We start from the raw sequence: 16,503 nt of genomic DNA on the forward strand, positions 1-16,503 counted from the left end.
TTATTGATGGGAACTGTGTGTTGTGAGAAAATGTTGGAAACATGCAACAATTCAGGCAGTATCTGCAATGAAGGTGAACATGCTGCCTGAACTGGTTGTGAGTGTTTTCCAGCAAATGACAGCTTCTATTTCAGATTTCCTGCATCCACAGTTTTTGCTGCTTTGTTTCTGCATGTCGTGAATTCTTTTAATCACATGAGTAATGAGTAAGTGAGTTTTAAGGATGCTAAGACAAGGATACTGTGCTCACTGTGTAGTACTACACTTAGCTGCTCTGCTATTTGGAGAAGGCAACTACTCTGCTTTTGAGGAATTTGACTTTGCAAAAAGGATTAGCTTGGATGGAGAACATCCATCAACAGAGGAGGAACCAAAGTCAGGCATAATATCAAGAGACTTTTTCTTTAATGTTTGGGCAATGCTTGGGAATATGCTTTTATATTTGCTAATGATCTTATTTAGCTGCAATTTCATTTTAATTTTCTAATGTGTTATTTATCATGGAGGCTGGCAGTAAAAGTCAGCCAGTTCTCAAAGGAGTGAGCCTGACAAATTTCTTCTACTCCTTTTGGGATATGCCATTAGTTTTTGGAGAATATAATATTGAAACGAGAAATGCACAGCAGGTTAATTAACATTTGAAACAGCAAGATACATTAATGTTTTGACTGTAATCCTTTATTGTAATCTGCTCAAGGAGTCTGATATGGGCCCCATCAGATCCGTTAACCTCTCCGTTTCTCTTTCAGATGCTTATGAACTGCCAAGCAATCTATCTTAGCATCCTTTATTCCAAATTCTAATTCCTCTCATGGGGTTTTGCAATGAATCTGCCTTTTCACAATGGGAGATTTGCAAACCATTTACATCTCTGAAGTAAGAAATTTAAAATGAAGAGTACCATTGGTGCCATCAGAAATGGAAGTGCCTACAGTAGGAGGTAGTTTTCCAATACTGGTATTGAAGATGCATTAATGCATGTGTAAAGCCAAAAATCCCTCTCAGGTACACATTGAGAATGCTCAATTCCAGGCTTAAAGGAGAAGAAATTAGAATGGAGGACCCACAGCATGAAGACACTGCTTTCTTGATGCTGCCCTGGAATTGTCTTGAGGGAAAAATAGAAAGTCTAGTGCTTAATGTCAGGGCAGTTAGTGAGAAAATCAACAAAATGACTTCTGTTTATTCTATATTACTTTTGACTTTAAAGTACTTGATCTTGACAGTAGCTAAGAATACTTAGAGTGCATGCAAGAGTTTTCAGGTATAATTTATAAAAATAGTATAAACGTGTATAGAGTTTACATCAGGTGATTGGCAGAATCGTGAAAATTCTCTGCTGATTTAAAAAAATTCTCCATCTCTTTGACCTCATACCTTTTCTTGATACATAAAAAGATAATCACCCAAAAATAACTTTAAAAGATTAAAGGGATTAAAACTCTCCTTTTTTTGTACACATTCAGACTCTGCACATTAGATGGAAGAGCATTGCTAGGCGCAGCTGAATTAGATAACAACAAATATTATGTGGCCGTGGGATCAGAGAAATTCAAGAAACTGCCTTATTATCAAGCCTTGTCAAAGAAAATTACAGGTCGAGAGACTCAAGGGTAAGTTCTAAACATTGCGTGTCCAGGCACATAAATGTGTGTTTCAAATTTGCTTTGTCAATAGAGTATTTTTTTAATTTGCCCTTGGGATGTGAGCATCACTGACAAGACCAACATTCATTGTCTTTAATAGCCCTTTAGCAAGTGGTGGTGAGCTGTTAGCTTGAACCATTACTGTTTCTCTGGCTATAAGTATTCCTGCGATGTTATTAGCAAGGAACTTTCAAGATTGTGACCTAGAGAATGTGAAGTATCAGTGATATAGTTCCAAGTCAGGACTTGTCTCACTTGGGTCTTGTCAGTCTACTTGCTGCTCGTGGTGTTCCTATGTGTCTGTTGTCCTTGTCTTTCTAAATGGCAACGCATAACTGTTGTTCAATGTAAAATTAACTGCATGGTCATAGATTGCATGTGATGGGATTTCCAGGTACTTCTCAAATGAGAGAGTGGCTTTTAATATTTTGAAAGTAAATGTCAGATTCCCAAATTCAAATCTGTTGACAGGAATGGTTAAACATGCCCTGAAAAGAATATGTATCATTTATTTTTTTAACTGCAGGCAATGTATCAAAGTTTTAATGTGTTGAAGCTGTGATATAATTGTCACTGAGGTGTGATGGACTGTTGAAACGAGACTGTAAGATTTGTATATGGCAGTAGGAATTCACACCATGGGCCTCTTTCACTTTTTACTTGCCTGTTGTTAATGGGGTGTCAAGAATCTCTATATGAGGCTGGTTAACACTTACAATGTGATTGAATATGAATGCAATGGGTTTAAACGTTGGTCATCCACTGAATAAAAACTGAAAGAACTGCGGATGCTGTAAATCAGGAACAAAAACATAATCAAACTATGTTCCGAGGAAGGGTCACTGGACCTGAAATGTTTTTTCCTTCACAGATGCTGCCAGACCTACTGAACTTTACCAGCAACTTTTTTTGCATCCTCACTAAGAGGGTTTGCTTTCTTGGTGTTACTGCTTCCTGTTCTGAAGCCTAGGGAAAAGTGGTTTCTTAAACACGATCAAGGGGGATTAATTGTCTCATCACATGATCTCCTCTTGACAACTGACCTGTCACCCAAACATGTTCATAGCATGTTGTTTCCAGGTCCATAGTTTAGACATGAATAGATGATGGCTGGATGAATTCTTTCTCAGCCAAAGTCCATTATCCAAATGTTTTGTGGAGTTATTTCAGTGGTGACGGGAGTAAAGCATGATCCTGAAGAAGCTTGCTTGCAACAGTCATCTTTGAGTTTGGGTAGGTATTACGTCATTCCATTATTTTGGAAGCTTGACTCATTCGACCCTGCTGTCATGGACTGGGCCCAGTATGTGGAAAGAATGCATTTTTTTTTCCAAGCAAGTGCCAGATGAAAACCAATGAGTAATTCTTCTGACAGTCTGTGGAGCTAGAGCTTTTTCTCTTATTAGGAAGAGGCACCAGATACTAACACATTTCAAGAATTGACAGACATAATTAAGGAATATTGTGATCCCTCTAATTCTGAGATATTGTTGCTTTTACTTGGAAATTCAAGAACCGGGGGAATCTGATCAAGTTTTTTGACTACATTGAGACAACTGGCAGAAGACTGTGACATTGGTTTAACCCTTAATGAGAAGCTGAGAGATTGTTTGGTATGTGAGATTAATGATGTAACTATGCCTAAATGTCTACCAGCTGAAGCCCAACTGGACTTCAAACAGGCGCTACAATTGGCTTCATCATTGGAAAATGCAGCAAGTGGAGCAGATGAGTTGCAGGGTATTTTGATGGAAGTGGACACCCTCGCCAGTTTGACTTAGCGTGGGGAACACCATTTGAATGCAGGCAATTGCATAGCCTAATTCAGGACACATCCTGATCAGAAGGTCTCTGGTACCTGACTCTGAATAAGGCAGTAGTAAAGTCAATGCCAATTCATGTGTAAATAAAGGGTGACATGGTGTTGGATAGGGTCCTCTGTGGAGTTATTTCAGTTTGACCCCACCTTGTTGAATACATGGGTGAATATCTGCATTGTTTTATTGTTTTTGTGATTGATCAGGTCTTAGTTCATTCATACTCCTCCAAAGTGTTTGCCTTTGGTTGGCTTTTCTAGACCAACTGACTCCATTTTAATATGTAAGGTATGGCCATGAAAATATGTGCCCACCTTTGAAGTTGCTGTTTTAAGTCATTGGAATGCTGTTTTAGTTTATTTTTAAAATTCATTTGGTGTTTCAGCCCAATAATTAAATTGTCATTTTTAGGAATCAATCCAGTGGGCTTCATCAAGGCACGGTTTGTGCACACAGCTTGGCCTTGTAAATGAGGTGGGGACATTTGTGTTATGACCAGCTGGTTAGTTGCCTAAAGGTTAAAATCAACCTCAGATAAAAAGCAGCAATGGAAATGCAGCACATTCAAGCTGTATGCATTCTGCCTTAACCAGGCTGGATTGTCTGCCCCATGAACATTGCAGCTGATTGTCTTAACAATAGACACTATTGCCACTAGTAGAACATGCAGATTTATCATTTCAAGAAAATACAGCAGCGTAGTTCTGTCCCTGCTTAGATGCTGACTTCAACACTTACAATGCCTGACTTACATAGTGCTCTGCATTTAAATGAACTGCCACTTTGGTATACTTCACCTCCACCTCTATTTGTACCTGATGTGGCAATGCTTACATATCTATTAAGAAGACATGGTTGACTCTTTTTATTGACTCATGGGATGTGGTGTCACTGGCTGGCCAGCATTTATTGCCCATGTCTAATTGCCCTTGAAAAGGTGGTGGTGAGCTACCTTCTTGAACCGTTGTAATCCACGTGCTCTTGTAGACCCGCAATACCTTGAGGGAGGGAATTCCAGGATTTTGGCCCAGCAACAGTGAAGAGACTGTGATATATTTGCAAGTCAGGATGGTGAGTAGCTTGGAGCGGAACTTGCAGGTGATGAAGTTCGCCGGTATTTGCTGCCCATGTCCTCTATGTGCCCTACTTCTCAGCATAGGGCTTCTTAATCAATTATTTCCCTCGTAAGAATAAGAAAAACTGATCATACACATTCCTTTAAATATAAACATTATAATTCCTGTCTGTCATGGAGTGACATTAGGGTCACTTATGGAAAGTCAGTGGGTTTTTTGTTGTTCAAGAGATGTGGTGTTATTGACTAGGCCAGTATGTGTTGCCCATTCCTAATTGCCAGATGGCATTTTAGAGTCAACCATATCAGGAAAAATCCCAAAGACTAGGTATTTCATATCTCTAAGCATTGAGTATTCTGGACCTGCCAGAACATTTCAGAAGGGACAGGAAGGGGAAATCATCTGGATGGGAGCGAAGAAATCAGAAGGAAAATCTTCTGATTTGGAAGAAGGAAGAAGGGTCCCGAACCAAAACGTCAGCTTTCCTGCTCCTCTGCTGCCTGGCCTGCAGTGTTCCTCCAGTTCCACACTGTGTTATCTCTGACTCCAGCATCAGCAGTTCTTACTATCTCTGAGAAGGAAAATCTTGCTGTTTTTTGTTCTCAAACTTTCAGCTGGGGTTGGCAACCTGTCTTTCATTCATCAACCAGTCCTGGTGAACATTCATTAAAATCTTAATCCACTGGAATCCTGTTCATGGGTCGAATTTTCTTACTTGCAAATGGGAACCATGTGTGTTATAAAACAATAGTACATACAAGAGTTGAACCTGATGGGGTAGATTGCATCCTCTGATATCTGATCCCAGATCCCAGGTGGCTTCATGCGTGGGAACTCATGTTTCATTAACTTAATTGAGTTTTTTGAAGAGGTGACAAAAAAGATTGATGAAGGTAGAGTGGTAGATGTTGTCTATATGGACTTCAGCAAAACATTTAAAATGTATTCCCTTTATACATGTATACTTTCTAACCTCTTGCTATTTAATAAGTATTATGCACATCTGTTTCTCATACCAGAGTGGATGACATTACAATTTTGACATTATGTTCCATTAGCTATGTTCTAGCCCATTCAATAAACCTGTCCAAATTCTCCTGAAGCCGCTTTATATCTTCCTTAAACAACACAATTTCCTACTTAACTTTGAATTACATTAAGTTGGAAATATTACATTCGGGGTCCACATCCAAATCCAAATCCAAATCATTGATGTATAGTGAACAGCCAGGGCCCAAGTACTGATTCTTGTGGAACCTCACTAGTCACAGCCTGCCAATGCAACAATGACCCATTTATTTCTACTCTTTGTTTTCTGTCTGTTAGCCAATTATTAATCCATTCCAGTACATTGCCTCCTATCCCCTTTGCCTTAATCTTTCCAATTTTTCTTTCATGTGGGTCTCCTTATCAAAAGCCTTTTGAAGATCTCGGTATACTTTGTCCATCAGCTTTTTGTGAGTCACATCTTCAAAAAACTTCAATAGAATTAAGTTAAGTAGATTTTCCCATTTGTAAATCCATGCTGACTATGCCCAAGCATATTATCATCAACCAAGAGTCTAACTGTCCCATTCGTTACAATAGATTCTAACACTTTCCCTGTTCTTGATGCAAGACTCTCAGGTCTGTAGTTCTCTGTTTTCTCTCTTGCTGCCTTAAATAATGTGGTGAAATTTGTTACATTTTAATCCACATGAATCATTGAAGAATCTGTAGAATTTTGGAAGATAATCACCAATGCATTGATTGGTTCCTGTTAGGGTGAAGGGCAAGGCTGGTAGGTGTAGGGAATGCTGGATGACCAGAGAAATTGAGGTTTTGGTCAAGAAAAGGAAAGAAGCATATGTCAGGTATAGACAGCAGGGATTGAGTGAATCCCTAGAAGAAAATAAAGGCAGTAGGAGTATACTTAAGAGGGAAGTCAGGAGGGCAAAAAGGGGACATGAGATAGCTTTGGCAAATTGGGTTAAGAAAAATCCAAAGGGATTGCACAAATACATTAAGGGCAAAAGGGTAACTAGAGAGAGAATAAGGCCCCTTAAAGATCAGCAAGGCCACCTATGTGTGGAACCACAGGAAATGGGTGAGATACTAAACGAGTATTTTGCATCAGTGCTTTACTGTGGAGAACGATATGGAAGACATAGAAGGTGGAAAATAAATAGCGACATCTTGAAACAAGTCCATATTACAGAGGAAGTGGTGCTGGACGTCTTAAAATGCATCAACGTGGATAAATCCCCGGGACCTGATCAGGTGTACTGTAGAAGTCTGTGGGAAGCTAGGGAAGTGATTGCTGGGTCCCTTGCTGAGACATTTGTCTCATCGATAGCTACGGGTGAAGTTCTGGAAGACTGGAGGTTGGCTAACGTTGTGCCACTTTTTAAGAAAGGTGGTAAGGAGAAGCCAGGAAACTATAGACCGGTGAGCCTGACATCGGTGGTGGGCACGTTGTCGGACGGAATCCTGAGGAACAGGATTTCCAGGTATTTGGAAAGGCAAAGACTGATTAGGGATAGTCAACATGGCTTTGTGCGTGGGAAATCGTGTCTCACTAACATAATTGAGTTTTTCTTTTGAAGATGTGACTAGTGGTGTGCCTCAGGGGTCAGTGCTGGGCCCATTGCTGTTTGTCATCCAAATCATTGATATAGATAACAATGTACAAGGCATGATTAGTAAGTTTGAGGATAACACGAAAATAGGCAGTATCGTGGCTGCTAAGGAAGGTTATCAAAAATTGCAGCAGGATCTTGATCAGCTGGGGAAATGGGCTGAGAAATGGCAAATGCAATTTAATATAGATAAGTGTGAGGTGTTGCATTTTGGAAAGTCAAATCAAGGTTGGAGTTTCACGATGAATGGTAGGGTCTTAAGGAGTGTAGTGGAACAGAGGGACCTTGGAGTGCAGGTGCATGGTTCTCTGAAAGTGGAGTCACAGGTAGACAGGGTAGTGAAGAAGGCTTTTGGCACACTGGCCTTCATTAGTCAGGGCATTGAGTACAGAAGTTGGGAAGTTATGTTGCAGTTGTAGAGGATGTTGGTGAGACTGCACTTGGAATATTGTGTTCAGTTTTGGTCATCTTGCTACAGGAAGGATGTTATTAAACTGGAAAGAGTACAGAAGAAATTTACAAGCATGTTGCCAGGACTCAAAGGACTGAGTTATCGGGGGAGTTTGTACAAGTTAGGACTTTTTTCTTTTGAGTGTAGGAGACTGAGAGGGGAATCTTATAGAAGTGCATAGGATTATGAGAAGCATGGATAGGGTGAATGCACTCAGTCTTTTTCCCAGGATTGGGGAATCGAGGACTAGTGCATCAGTTTAAGGTGAGAGGGGAAAGAATACATGGGAACCTGAGGGGCAACTTTTTTTACACAGAGGGTGGTACGCATATGGAAAGTGCTACCAGTGGAAGTGGTTGAGGTGGGTACATTAACAATATTTAAAAGGCATTTGGATGAATACATGGATAGGAAAGGTTTAGAAGGATATGGGTCAAGTGCAGGGAAATGGTGTTAGCATGGATGGACATTTTGGTCAGCATGGACCAGTTTGGACTGAAGGGCCTGTCTCCATGCTATAAGACTCTATGATTCTATGAATCTACATAATGAAGAGGATTGAGAGTAGAGTGGTAGATGTGATCTAAGTGGACTTCAATAAGGCATTCAACAAGGTTCCTCATGGTAGATTGGTTAGCAAGGTTAGATCACATGGAATACAGGGAGAACTAGCTGTTTGGATACAGAACTGGCTCAAAGGTAGAAGACAGAGGGTGGTGGTGAAGGGTTAATTTTCAGACTGGAGGCCTGTGACCAGTGGTGTGCCACAAGGATCGGTGCTGGGTCCACTGCTTTTTGTCATTTATATAAATGATTTGGATCATTGGAAGTATGGTTCGTAAGTTTGCAGATGACACCAAAATTGGACGTGTAGTGGACAGTGAAGAAGGTTACCTCAGAGTACAGCGGGATCTTGATCAGATGGACCAATGGGCCGAGTAGTGGCAGATGTAGTTTAATTTAGATAAATGTGAGGTGTTCCATTTTGGAAAGGCAAATCAGGGCAGGACTTGTACACTTAATGGTAAGGTCTTAGGGAATGTTGCTGAACAAAGAGACCTTGGAGTGCAGATTCATAGTTCATTGAAAGTGGAGTCGCAAGTAGATAGTAGATAGTTATAGCGAAGAAGGCGTTTGGTATGAGTTGAGAGGTCATGTTGCAGCTGTACAAGACTAGATTCGGACACTTTTGGAGTATTGTGTGCAATTCTGGTCTTCCTCTTATAGGAAGGATGTTTTGAAACTAGAAATGGTTCAGGAAAGATTTTCGAGGATGTTACCAGTGCTGGAGGGTTTGAGCTATGGGGAGGGGCTGAATAGGTCAGGGCTATTTTCCCTGAAGAATTGGAGGCTGAGGGATGACTTTATAGATGTTTATAAAATCATGAGCAGCATGGATAGGGTAAGTAGGCGAGGTCTTTTCCCGGGGGTAGGGCAGTCCAAAACTAGAGGACATAGGATTAAGATGAGAAAGAAAAGATATCAAAGGTACCTAAGAGCACCATTTTCACCAAAGGGTAGTGTGTGTATGGAATGAGCTGCCAGGGGAAGTGGTGGATGCTCGTAAAATTACAATAATTAAAAGGCATCTGGATGGGTATATGAATAGGAAGGGTTTAGAGGGATACGGGCTGAATGGTGGCAAATGGGACTAGATTTATTTAGGATATCTGGTTGGCATGGATGAGTTGGGCCGAAGGGTCTTTTTCTGTGCTGTATGACTCTATGTCTATCTCTACAGCCACTAGTTTGAACATTCAGGGATGTAGACCATCAAATCCTGGCAGTTTATCAAGTTTCAGCCTCCTTTAATTTCTCCAGTACAATATTCTTACGGATGCCAATTCTCTTCAACTCCTCATTCTCCCTAGCCACTTGGATCTCCAGTACTGGGAGATTTCCGGTATCTTTCTCAGTGAAAACCAATGCAAAGTAATCATTTACCTTCTCTGACATTTGTCTATTCCCCATCATAAATTTACCCTGACTCAGCCTGTAATGGACCCACTTTTCTTTCAGCAAGGTTCCTCTTTTGTGTACTGAAAGAAGTTTTTAAAGTCCATTTTTATGTTTTATTTTGTTAGATTGCATTTGTTCGCCTCTCCCTTTCCTTATAATTTTTTTGTCCTCCTTTGTTGTGTTCTATTCCTCAGAATTATTTCTATTTCTGGCAGTTTTATCGGCATTTTTAATCTGCAACCCTAAACTTTCTTTTGTTTGGTTGGCTGACAGTTTTTAGAGTTCGGTGATAATAAAATCACCCTTTTTTTTTATTCAGTGACCGAACATGGGTGTCTCTGGCTAAGGCAGTTATGAATCAACCACATTGCTGTGTGTCTGGAGTCAAATGTAGGCCAGACCAGGCAGTGATGACAGATTTTCTTCCCTAAAGGACATTAGCAAACCAGATGGGTTTTTCCCCCAACAGTCAGTTTCATGGTCATCATTAGAAGCCTAATGCCAGATTTTTGTTGAACTCAATTTCCCACCATCTATTATAGCAGGATTTGAACCCAGGTCTCCACAACATTAACGGAGTTTCAGGATCAATAGATCTAGCAATAATACCACTAGGCCATTGCCTTCCCCATAAGGGAGGCTATCCTCAAACTTGTTTTAAATTGCATTATTGACTGCATTGTCATGTATTGTAATGATACTTGAGTGTGAATTGCAATTGTCAAAGAGATAGTGACTAGTTATATAATTAATTCAACATTAACAGACATTCCTAAATAAAACACTTAAAATGTCCCATTGCAATGTATGTGTTATATATTCTAGATAAATGTAAACTCATTTGGAAACATTACATTTGTTCTTTTATAAGTGTCTTTTGTTCAAATTGAAACAAGGTGAACAATCCTGCTGTTGTGATTTTCCACTTGAATTGTTGACAATCCATTCAGTGGACTGCCTGGCGTAAATTTATCTGAAACAAAATTTACACAAATGTTCTGCTTGCAATAATCATTTGATGTATCTTCAGGGGAAGAGTTGACAAAGCCCCCTATGTTATAACCAACTCTAACAATAACAGCAATGGTACAATTTACTTGTTGAAAGCGGCTTATCTCAAAGATCTGGCCTGTGTCACTTTTCACCAGCAGCTCATCATTTGCAGGGGCTTCACCTTTCTGACCCATCAATTTGTCGGTGTCAGCTTGATTTGGTTGGTGGCTCTTCTCACTTCATGGACAAAGGTTTATGGTTTCGAGTTTCGCTCCAGGATTTGAGCACATTATCCCGTCTACTGTTCCAGTCCAGCTCTGGGGGAGTGATATGTTGTCAAACATGTCATCCCCTTGGATGAGGCATTCAATTCATGCTGCACCTGGCTCTATGCTTTTGTTCATGTAGGATGTTTACAGTTCTATGCCACTGTTCACAGAAAGGGAAGCTGTCTTCTTGATACCCTGCAAACACGCTTCTCTCAGTCAGCATCAACAAGAAAATCATTACGGGTTAATTATATCCTTAATATTTGAGCGATCTTGCTGTCTGCAAAATATTTAACAACATGACAGTCTCCTTTTCAAGATGATTCATGGATATATAAGAATCCATGTAACCTTCTGGGTTGTTTCAGGCCCTTGAAATGCAAGGCAGTTCCAGCAGTCACTGACTATAACATTGGCAGGCGTCTGCTGGGAACTGAACCTTGGCCTGAAGTGAATAGTTTCTCTCCGTGGACCTGGATTTTCAAAAAGATGTTGGATTGGGGCAGTGCCTGCCTGACGTGGTAAAGGAACAGCACACCCAACGTCATGTTCTTTTTTTGCTGGTCACAGGGAAGGCAATGCCCTACTGGAATTATTACTAGACTATTAATCCGGGGACCTGAGTTAGAATCTCGCCATGGCAGATGGAGAAATTTAAACTCACGAAAATGTCTGGAATTAGAAGTCAACCGCTGACCATGAAACGGTTGTCAATCGTTGGGAAAACCCATCTGGTTGATTAATGTCCTGTTGGGAGGGTAATCTGTCACTCTTACTTGGCTTGGCCGACATGTAACTCCAGACCCCCAGCAATGTGGTTGACTGTTAACTGCCCTTAAGCAATTAGGCGTGGGCAATAAATACTGGCCTAGCCACTAATGCCCACATCCTGTGATTTAAAAGAAAAGGCCAAGAATGTGATGGAGTGCTCCCCACTTACACCTCGTACAATTGGTAAAGGCGAAACAGCGGAGGAAAAAATACAACTAACAACAATTTAGTGTTCAAGCTGGTCAATAAATGATTTTCAATAAAGGGATCAGAGTTTTATGACTAATGCTTCCATGTCAGTTAGATAACAAATTGCCATGACAGATACTTAAAGAGTTGTTATTTTTTCTATTGATAGCAATCATGGCTTCCTTTTGTAGAGTTTATCAGCTTCAGGTGATTTAGGATGGAGTGTAAGGAGTCATAGTCATAATAAGGGCCATAGGCATCTCTCTTGATAAGAGATAGACAATTGGGTATGTAAAGCTTGAAGGTAACCATTCTACAAGTGTGGGACTGTAAACTATCACAATTGATGTGGGGATTGAAACCCTACTGACAGTATTATTCTACATCACACTCTAGACATCTAGCCAACTGAGCTGATGCCATGTTGCTGCAAGGTATACATGGTTAGAAATCAATTGTTTCTACAAATCAAAGAGTCTATGACTGCTTATATTTGTGATCTAACAAAGCACAAATAAAAATCACAGCAGGCAAATCAGGCCTTGGCTTGAGACAAGATCATTGATACATGAGAAGGTTTTCTGTCAGGAGACAGAGCAGCCAGAAAAACTGAAAAATGATAGGACTACTTGACATAGTTGGAGCAAGGGTCATTAGTATAACAAGTTCTTGCCAAGGGCAAATTCAAGAACCTAAACACATTACTGCTTTTGCCAATAAAAAGTTGAGGTACAGCCAGGTTTTCTTTATTCGGAGCAGTCATACAAGTCCTCTCAACAGGAAGGCAGCCATAGTATGATTCATGACTAGCTGCAATGCCAAGAGTACAAATATATGACCTGATTGTGTTTTAAGCAAGAGTACAGCTAAGAGTCTAGGTACGAAGTAGGGCGTATTACCAGGACTGGTGTGAGCCAATGACATAAATATCTGATGAGTTCCTGTTAGAAGTGATGCCAAGAGTACTGATACATGACAAGGCCTCCTGCTCACAATACAACCAGGAGCACTGATACACAATTAAACCTCTTGCCAGCAGTGGAATCAGAAGCATTGGCACCTGACAAGGCTTTCTGCTTTGAATGGACTGAACCAGAACATTGATATATGACAAGATTTTCTTTGCCAGGAACAGACTGAGTGAGGAGAACAGATATATAATTAGACCCCCTGTCACGATTGGAGTCAGGAGTGAAAGAGTCTGATGGGTTTTTGTCAGAAACAGATTGAATCTCATGTACTTGAACATGCCAGTGCCTTTTGCCAGGATGGGATTATGCTGGAGGCTGTGATACATGATAATCCCACAGATGCACAACGAGGACCACTGAGGCATGAAGGCTGGGAAACTGATAAATGCAAAGACATCTGGACAAGAACAAATTCAGATCACACAGACACCAAATTAATATAACAGCAGGATGGATTAAAGGAGAGATTAGCAAACATCTCTGTCTATGGGAGTTGATTAGAATGTGCAATTTTCCGTGCTAAATTGTTGAAGTACCTTAACTACCTTAAAAAGACAAACACAAAATCCTGCAGATATTGGAATTCTGAGATAACAACAGACAGTGCTGTAAATGTCTAACAGGTCTGTTAATATTTGTGGAGAGAAAAATGAGTTATGCTTTCAGAACTGTGACCTTTCTTCAAAGCTGGAAGAAGTTAGAGGTGTAACAGGTATTTAAGCAAGAAAGGGAAAAGGAAACATCTGTGAAAGGGTTTAGACAGGAGAGGTTCAATAGCAAAAGAGATGATGGTGCAATCCAAAAGGAGATGGTAACAAGGCAAGTAAACAAATAATCGTTCTAGAGGAAGCACCAATGGGAATATTAGGAACATTATCATCAGCAACTGAAGAAATATGAGCAATAGTTGGGATTTGAAATTCTTGAACTCCGTGTTGAATTCTTCCAATCTCAAACTAGTGTCATATTTTCACTACAGTGTCTGACATTCTCATCTCAACTCTCATCAATCCGTCCTCAACAAAGGCCTTAGCTTTTTTGCCCTCCTGCCCCACCATGATGCATTTCGAGCTAACGTGGATTTGCTCAAGATAAATGATATTTTACAAAAGTTATTTCATGTTTTTGATGAGGTAGTCCCAATCGCTGATGAGGGGCGGGTCTACAGGAGGTTCTTTGGATTTTAGTGGTGGAGGTGGGAAGTCCAGTGGCTGATCCACAGGGGTTGGTTTTGTTATTATGATCTGCAAAGAGGCCAATAATTTTTTTAAATAAAAGGAATTTCCATAACACCAACAGAAAGAAACCTGCAGACAGGTTTCCGTTTATGAAAATTTTTAAACTTTTACTGGAACAAACCAACCAGAATTAACACAATTCAAACTTTCATTAATGGGTGAAGGATATTTCCAACAAATGGTAAAGCTTGCGTTAAGTAGTCGAAATGAAGATACACTTCAGGTAGTTACAGACACTTGCAAAATATCCTGTACGAAGATAGGACCACGTACAATCTCACAGTCTTGCCAACAGTCTTTATGCTTTACAGGGTGTCACACTTCCCACTCACTTCATCCCATGAGTTGAATTCACCAGTAATCAAAATCTATCTGAATCCCTGGACAGCTTTGCCATTCATAAGGTTCACATCTGTAGAACTTTTCTCTCCCGGCTGGCAGCAGTCATGTTGGTGAATGCCTTCTCAAACAGCCTTGGACAATCTGGTCAGTGCTGGTAATACTGAAGCAGCAGCAATGGATCTTGTCCAACTCAAAATGTATTATAAAACATAAAATCTGCTAAAATTCAGCAGGTCTGTCAGCAATTATGGAGGGAGAAACAGGTTAATACATTGATGCATTATGTCTCTTCCTCGCAATATGCTGCCCATCCAATCTTCAGTTCACTACCCTTTCCAACTATATAACACACACACAGTCTCTGCAGAAATCCGCATTTATTCCTGGATTTATTCAAAGACTGCTAAACAGAAAACAATTTATTTTGGTGAGAATCTTGCTGGTTTCTCCTTTGCATAAATTCTCATTATGTTCTGAATTGCCAACAGAAAACACTGGTCGACTCAGTCCCAATGCTGTTAGTTTTTTTATTCGCATGTTGCTTCTTTGTTGGTCATCTCCATGGCAACCTCAGGTCACATGGCCATTTCTTGCATCATGATGATGTCATTATCAGTAAACTAATCAGTGATTTTTTCAGAATACTTCCCAACCCTCTCAGGTCTTGATGGGACATCACACAAAAGAATATAAAGGCTTTCTCAGCACATGGATCATCACACTTTAAGGCAACTTTCCTCTTCCCCAAAACGAGTCTCACCTCCCTCAAGTTGCCTGGTTTCCCAAGACCTGGGATAACCATCTGGCCAAGGTTAAACTTTAAGGCAGGCTAAGTGTGAAGCTGCTAGCCATTTTATAATATTTAATTAACCAACCCATTAAATGATTAAATGTTTAATGTTGTTTCACTTCCGTTAAACCCAAAATTAGGAGCTTAGAGCTACTTTGGGATTGGATGTAAAATCTAATTGCATTTTTGCACCTGACCCTAACTAAACCATTTTTAGGGGCTACAATAACCCCAAATGAGATGAATAATGGCATATAATTGAGAAGTTTTTGGGAACACCAATGCCGGACATAAGACTCTGCTGAGTGAGAGAGACAGCTTCCTTCAGGAGATGAAATTTGGCTTAGGAACCATGGGAATGGCCCTGCATGGGTACGAGGTCAGGTCCAGTGATGTATAAAGTTTGGGTAGCTACAACGGTGCTCAATAAGCATGTGGACCATAGGAAAGCTGCAAACGTGCAAACAGTGCAGGCGCAAAATATGCCCAGCTCCTCAACTGCCTTTCCGACTGTTCTGGAACCCTTGGTTCTTCCTCTCCGTCAAGTGTTGCAGATACCTCAAAATCTGAGATGGACGTGGAAGATATCACTGCCTTGACATCTTTGCCATCTGAAGAGGAAAATTAATTTCTTCTGGGGCACTCTGGGCGCAAGAGGCAAGCTACAGTGCATTACATACTGCCCGTATCAAAGGAAGAGTTGGAGGAACCTGACCTGATGCTTAACAGCCCCAATTGGGGAACTCATATTCAAGAGGTTCACCTGGCTGACCTCATTACAATCACTACAATAACATTTTCTCATACTTTGAATCAGAAAAAAAGATTCTGTTATGTTTCTGATCTTTTACTATAACGCTGACTGACTTCTACACCATCCATTGGTCAAATTCCTAAAATACCAACTTAAGGATTCAAGTACTTTAAGGAAACATTTCCTATTTGAAATTAAAAGTGATTTTTTTTGGCTGAAGATGCCACATTTCACAACAATTGCACTCAGTGTTCAACAAAAGTCACATGAATGATGATGTAAGTGACTCATGTGTTAACAGGTAATGGTACTGATCCTAGAGAAATTAAACACTTACCCAGGTTTTTGTGAACTCAATGTCATTGGATCCTAGAGTTGCAGACAATATTATTTTCAAACATAAGGTTACTTAGTAAGATAAAAAGCCCGTGGTGTTGGTTTGGATAATATATTAGCATGACTGTCTAATTAATAGAAGGCAGAGTTGAGTTAAGGAGGAAATTTCAGGATGCCAATCCATAACCAGTGAAGTCCCACAGGATTAGTACTGTAGTTGCAATTACTTATATTATATATATTAATGACGTGGATGACGGAGCTGTAGCCAAGTTTGCAAATG

The 16,503-nt window shown here is 40.2% G+C and overlaps 1 protein-coding gene across 4 annotated transcripts in view; it reads left to right on the forward strand.

Annotated features, from left to right (window-relative positions):
- The window catches only part of LOC109919612 (doublecortin domain-containing protein 2), a 127,251-nt gene that overhangs the window by 56,149 nt on the left and 54,599 nt on the right, over positions 1 to 16,503 (forward strand). For all 4 annotated transcript variants that reach the window (XM_048596452.1, XM_020519644.2, XM_048596455.1 and 1 more), the window contains one exon: positions 1,467 to 1,613. In XM_048596452.1, coding sequence (XP_048452409.1) covers positions 1,467 to 1,613 — 147 coding nt within the window. The remainder of the gene's footprint in view (positions 1 to 1,466; positions 1,614 to 16,503) is intronic.

Source organism: Rhincodon typus, chromosome 5 (genome assembly GCF_021869965.1).
Source record: "Rhincodon typus isolate 14 chromosome 5, sRhiTyp1.1, whole genome shotgun sequence".
Classification (NCBI taxonomy): domain Eukaryota; kingdom Metazoa; phylum Chordata; class Chondrichthyes; order Orectolobiformes; family Rhincodontidae; genus Rhincodon; species Rhincodon typus.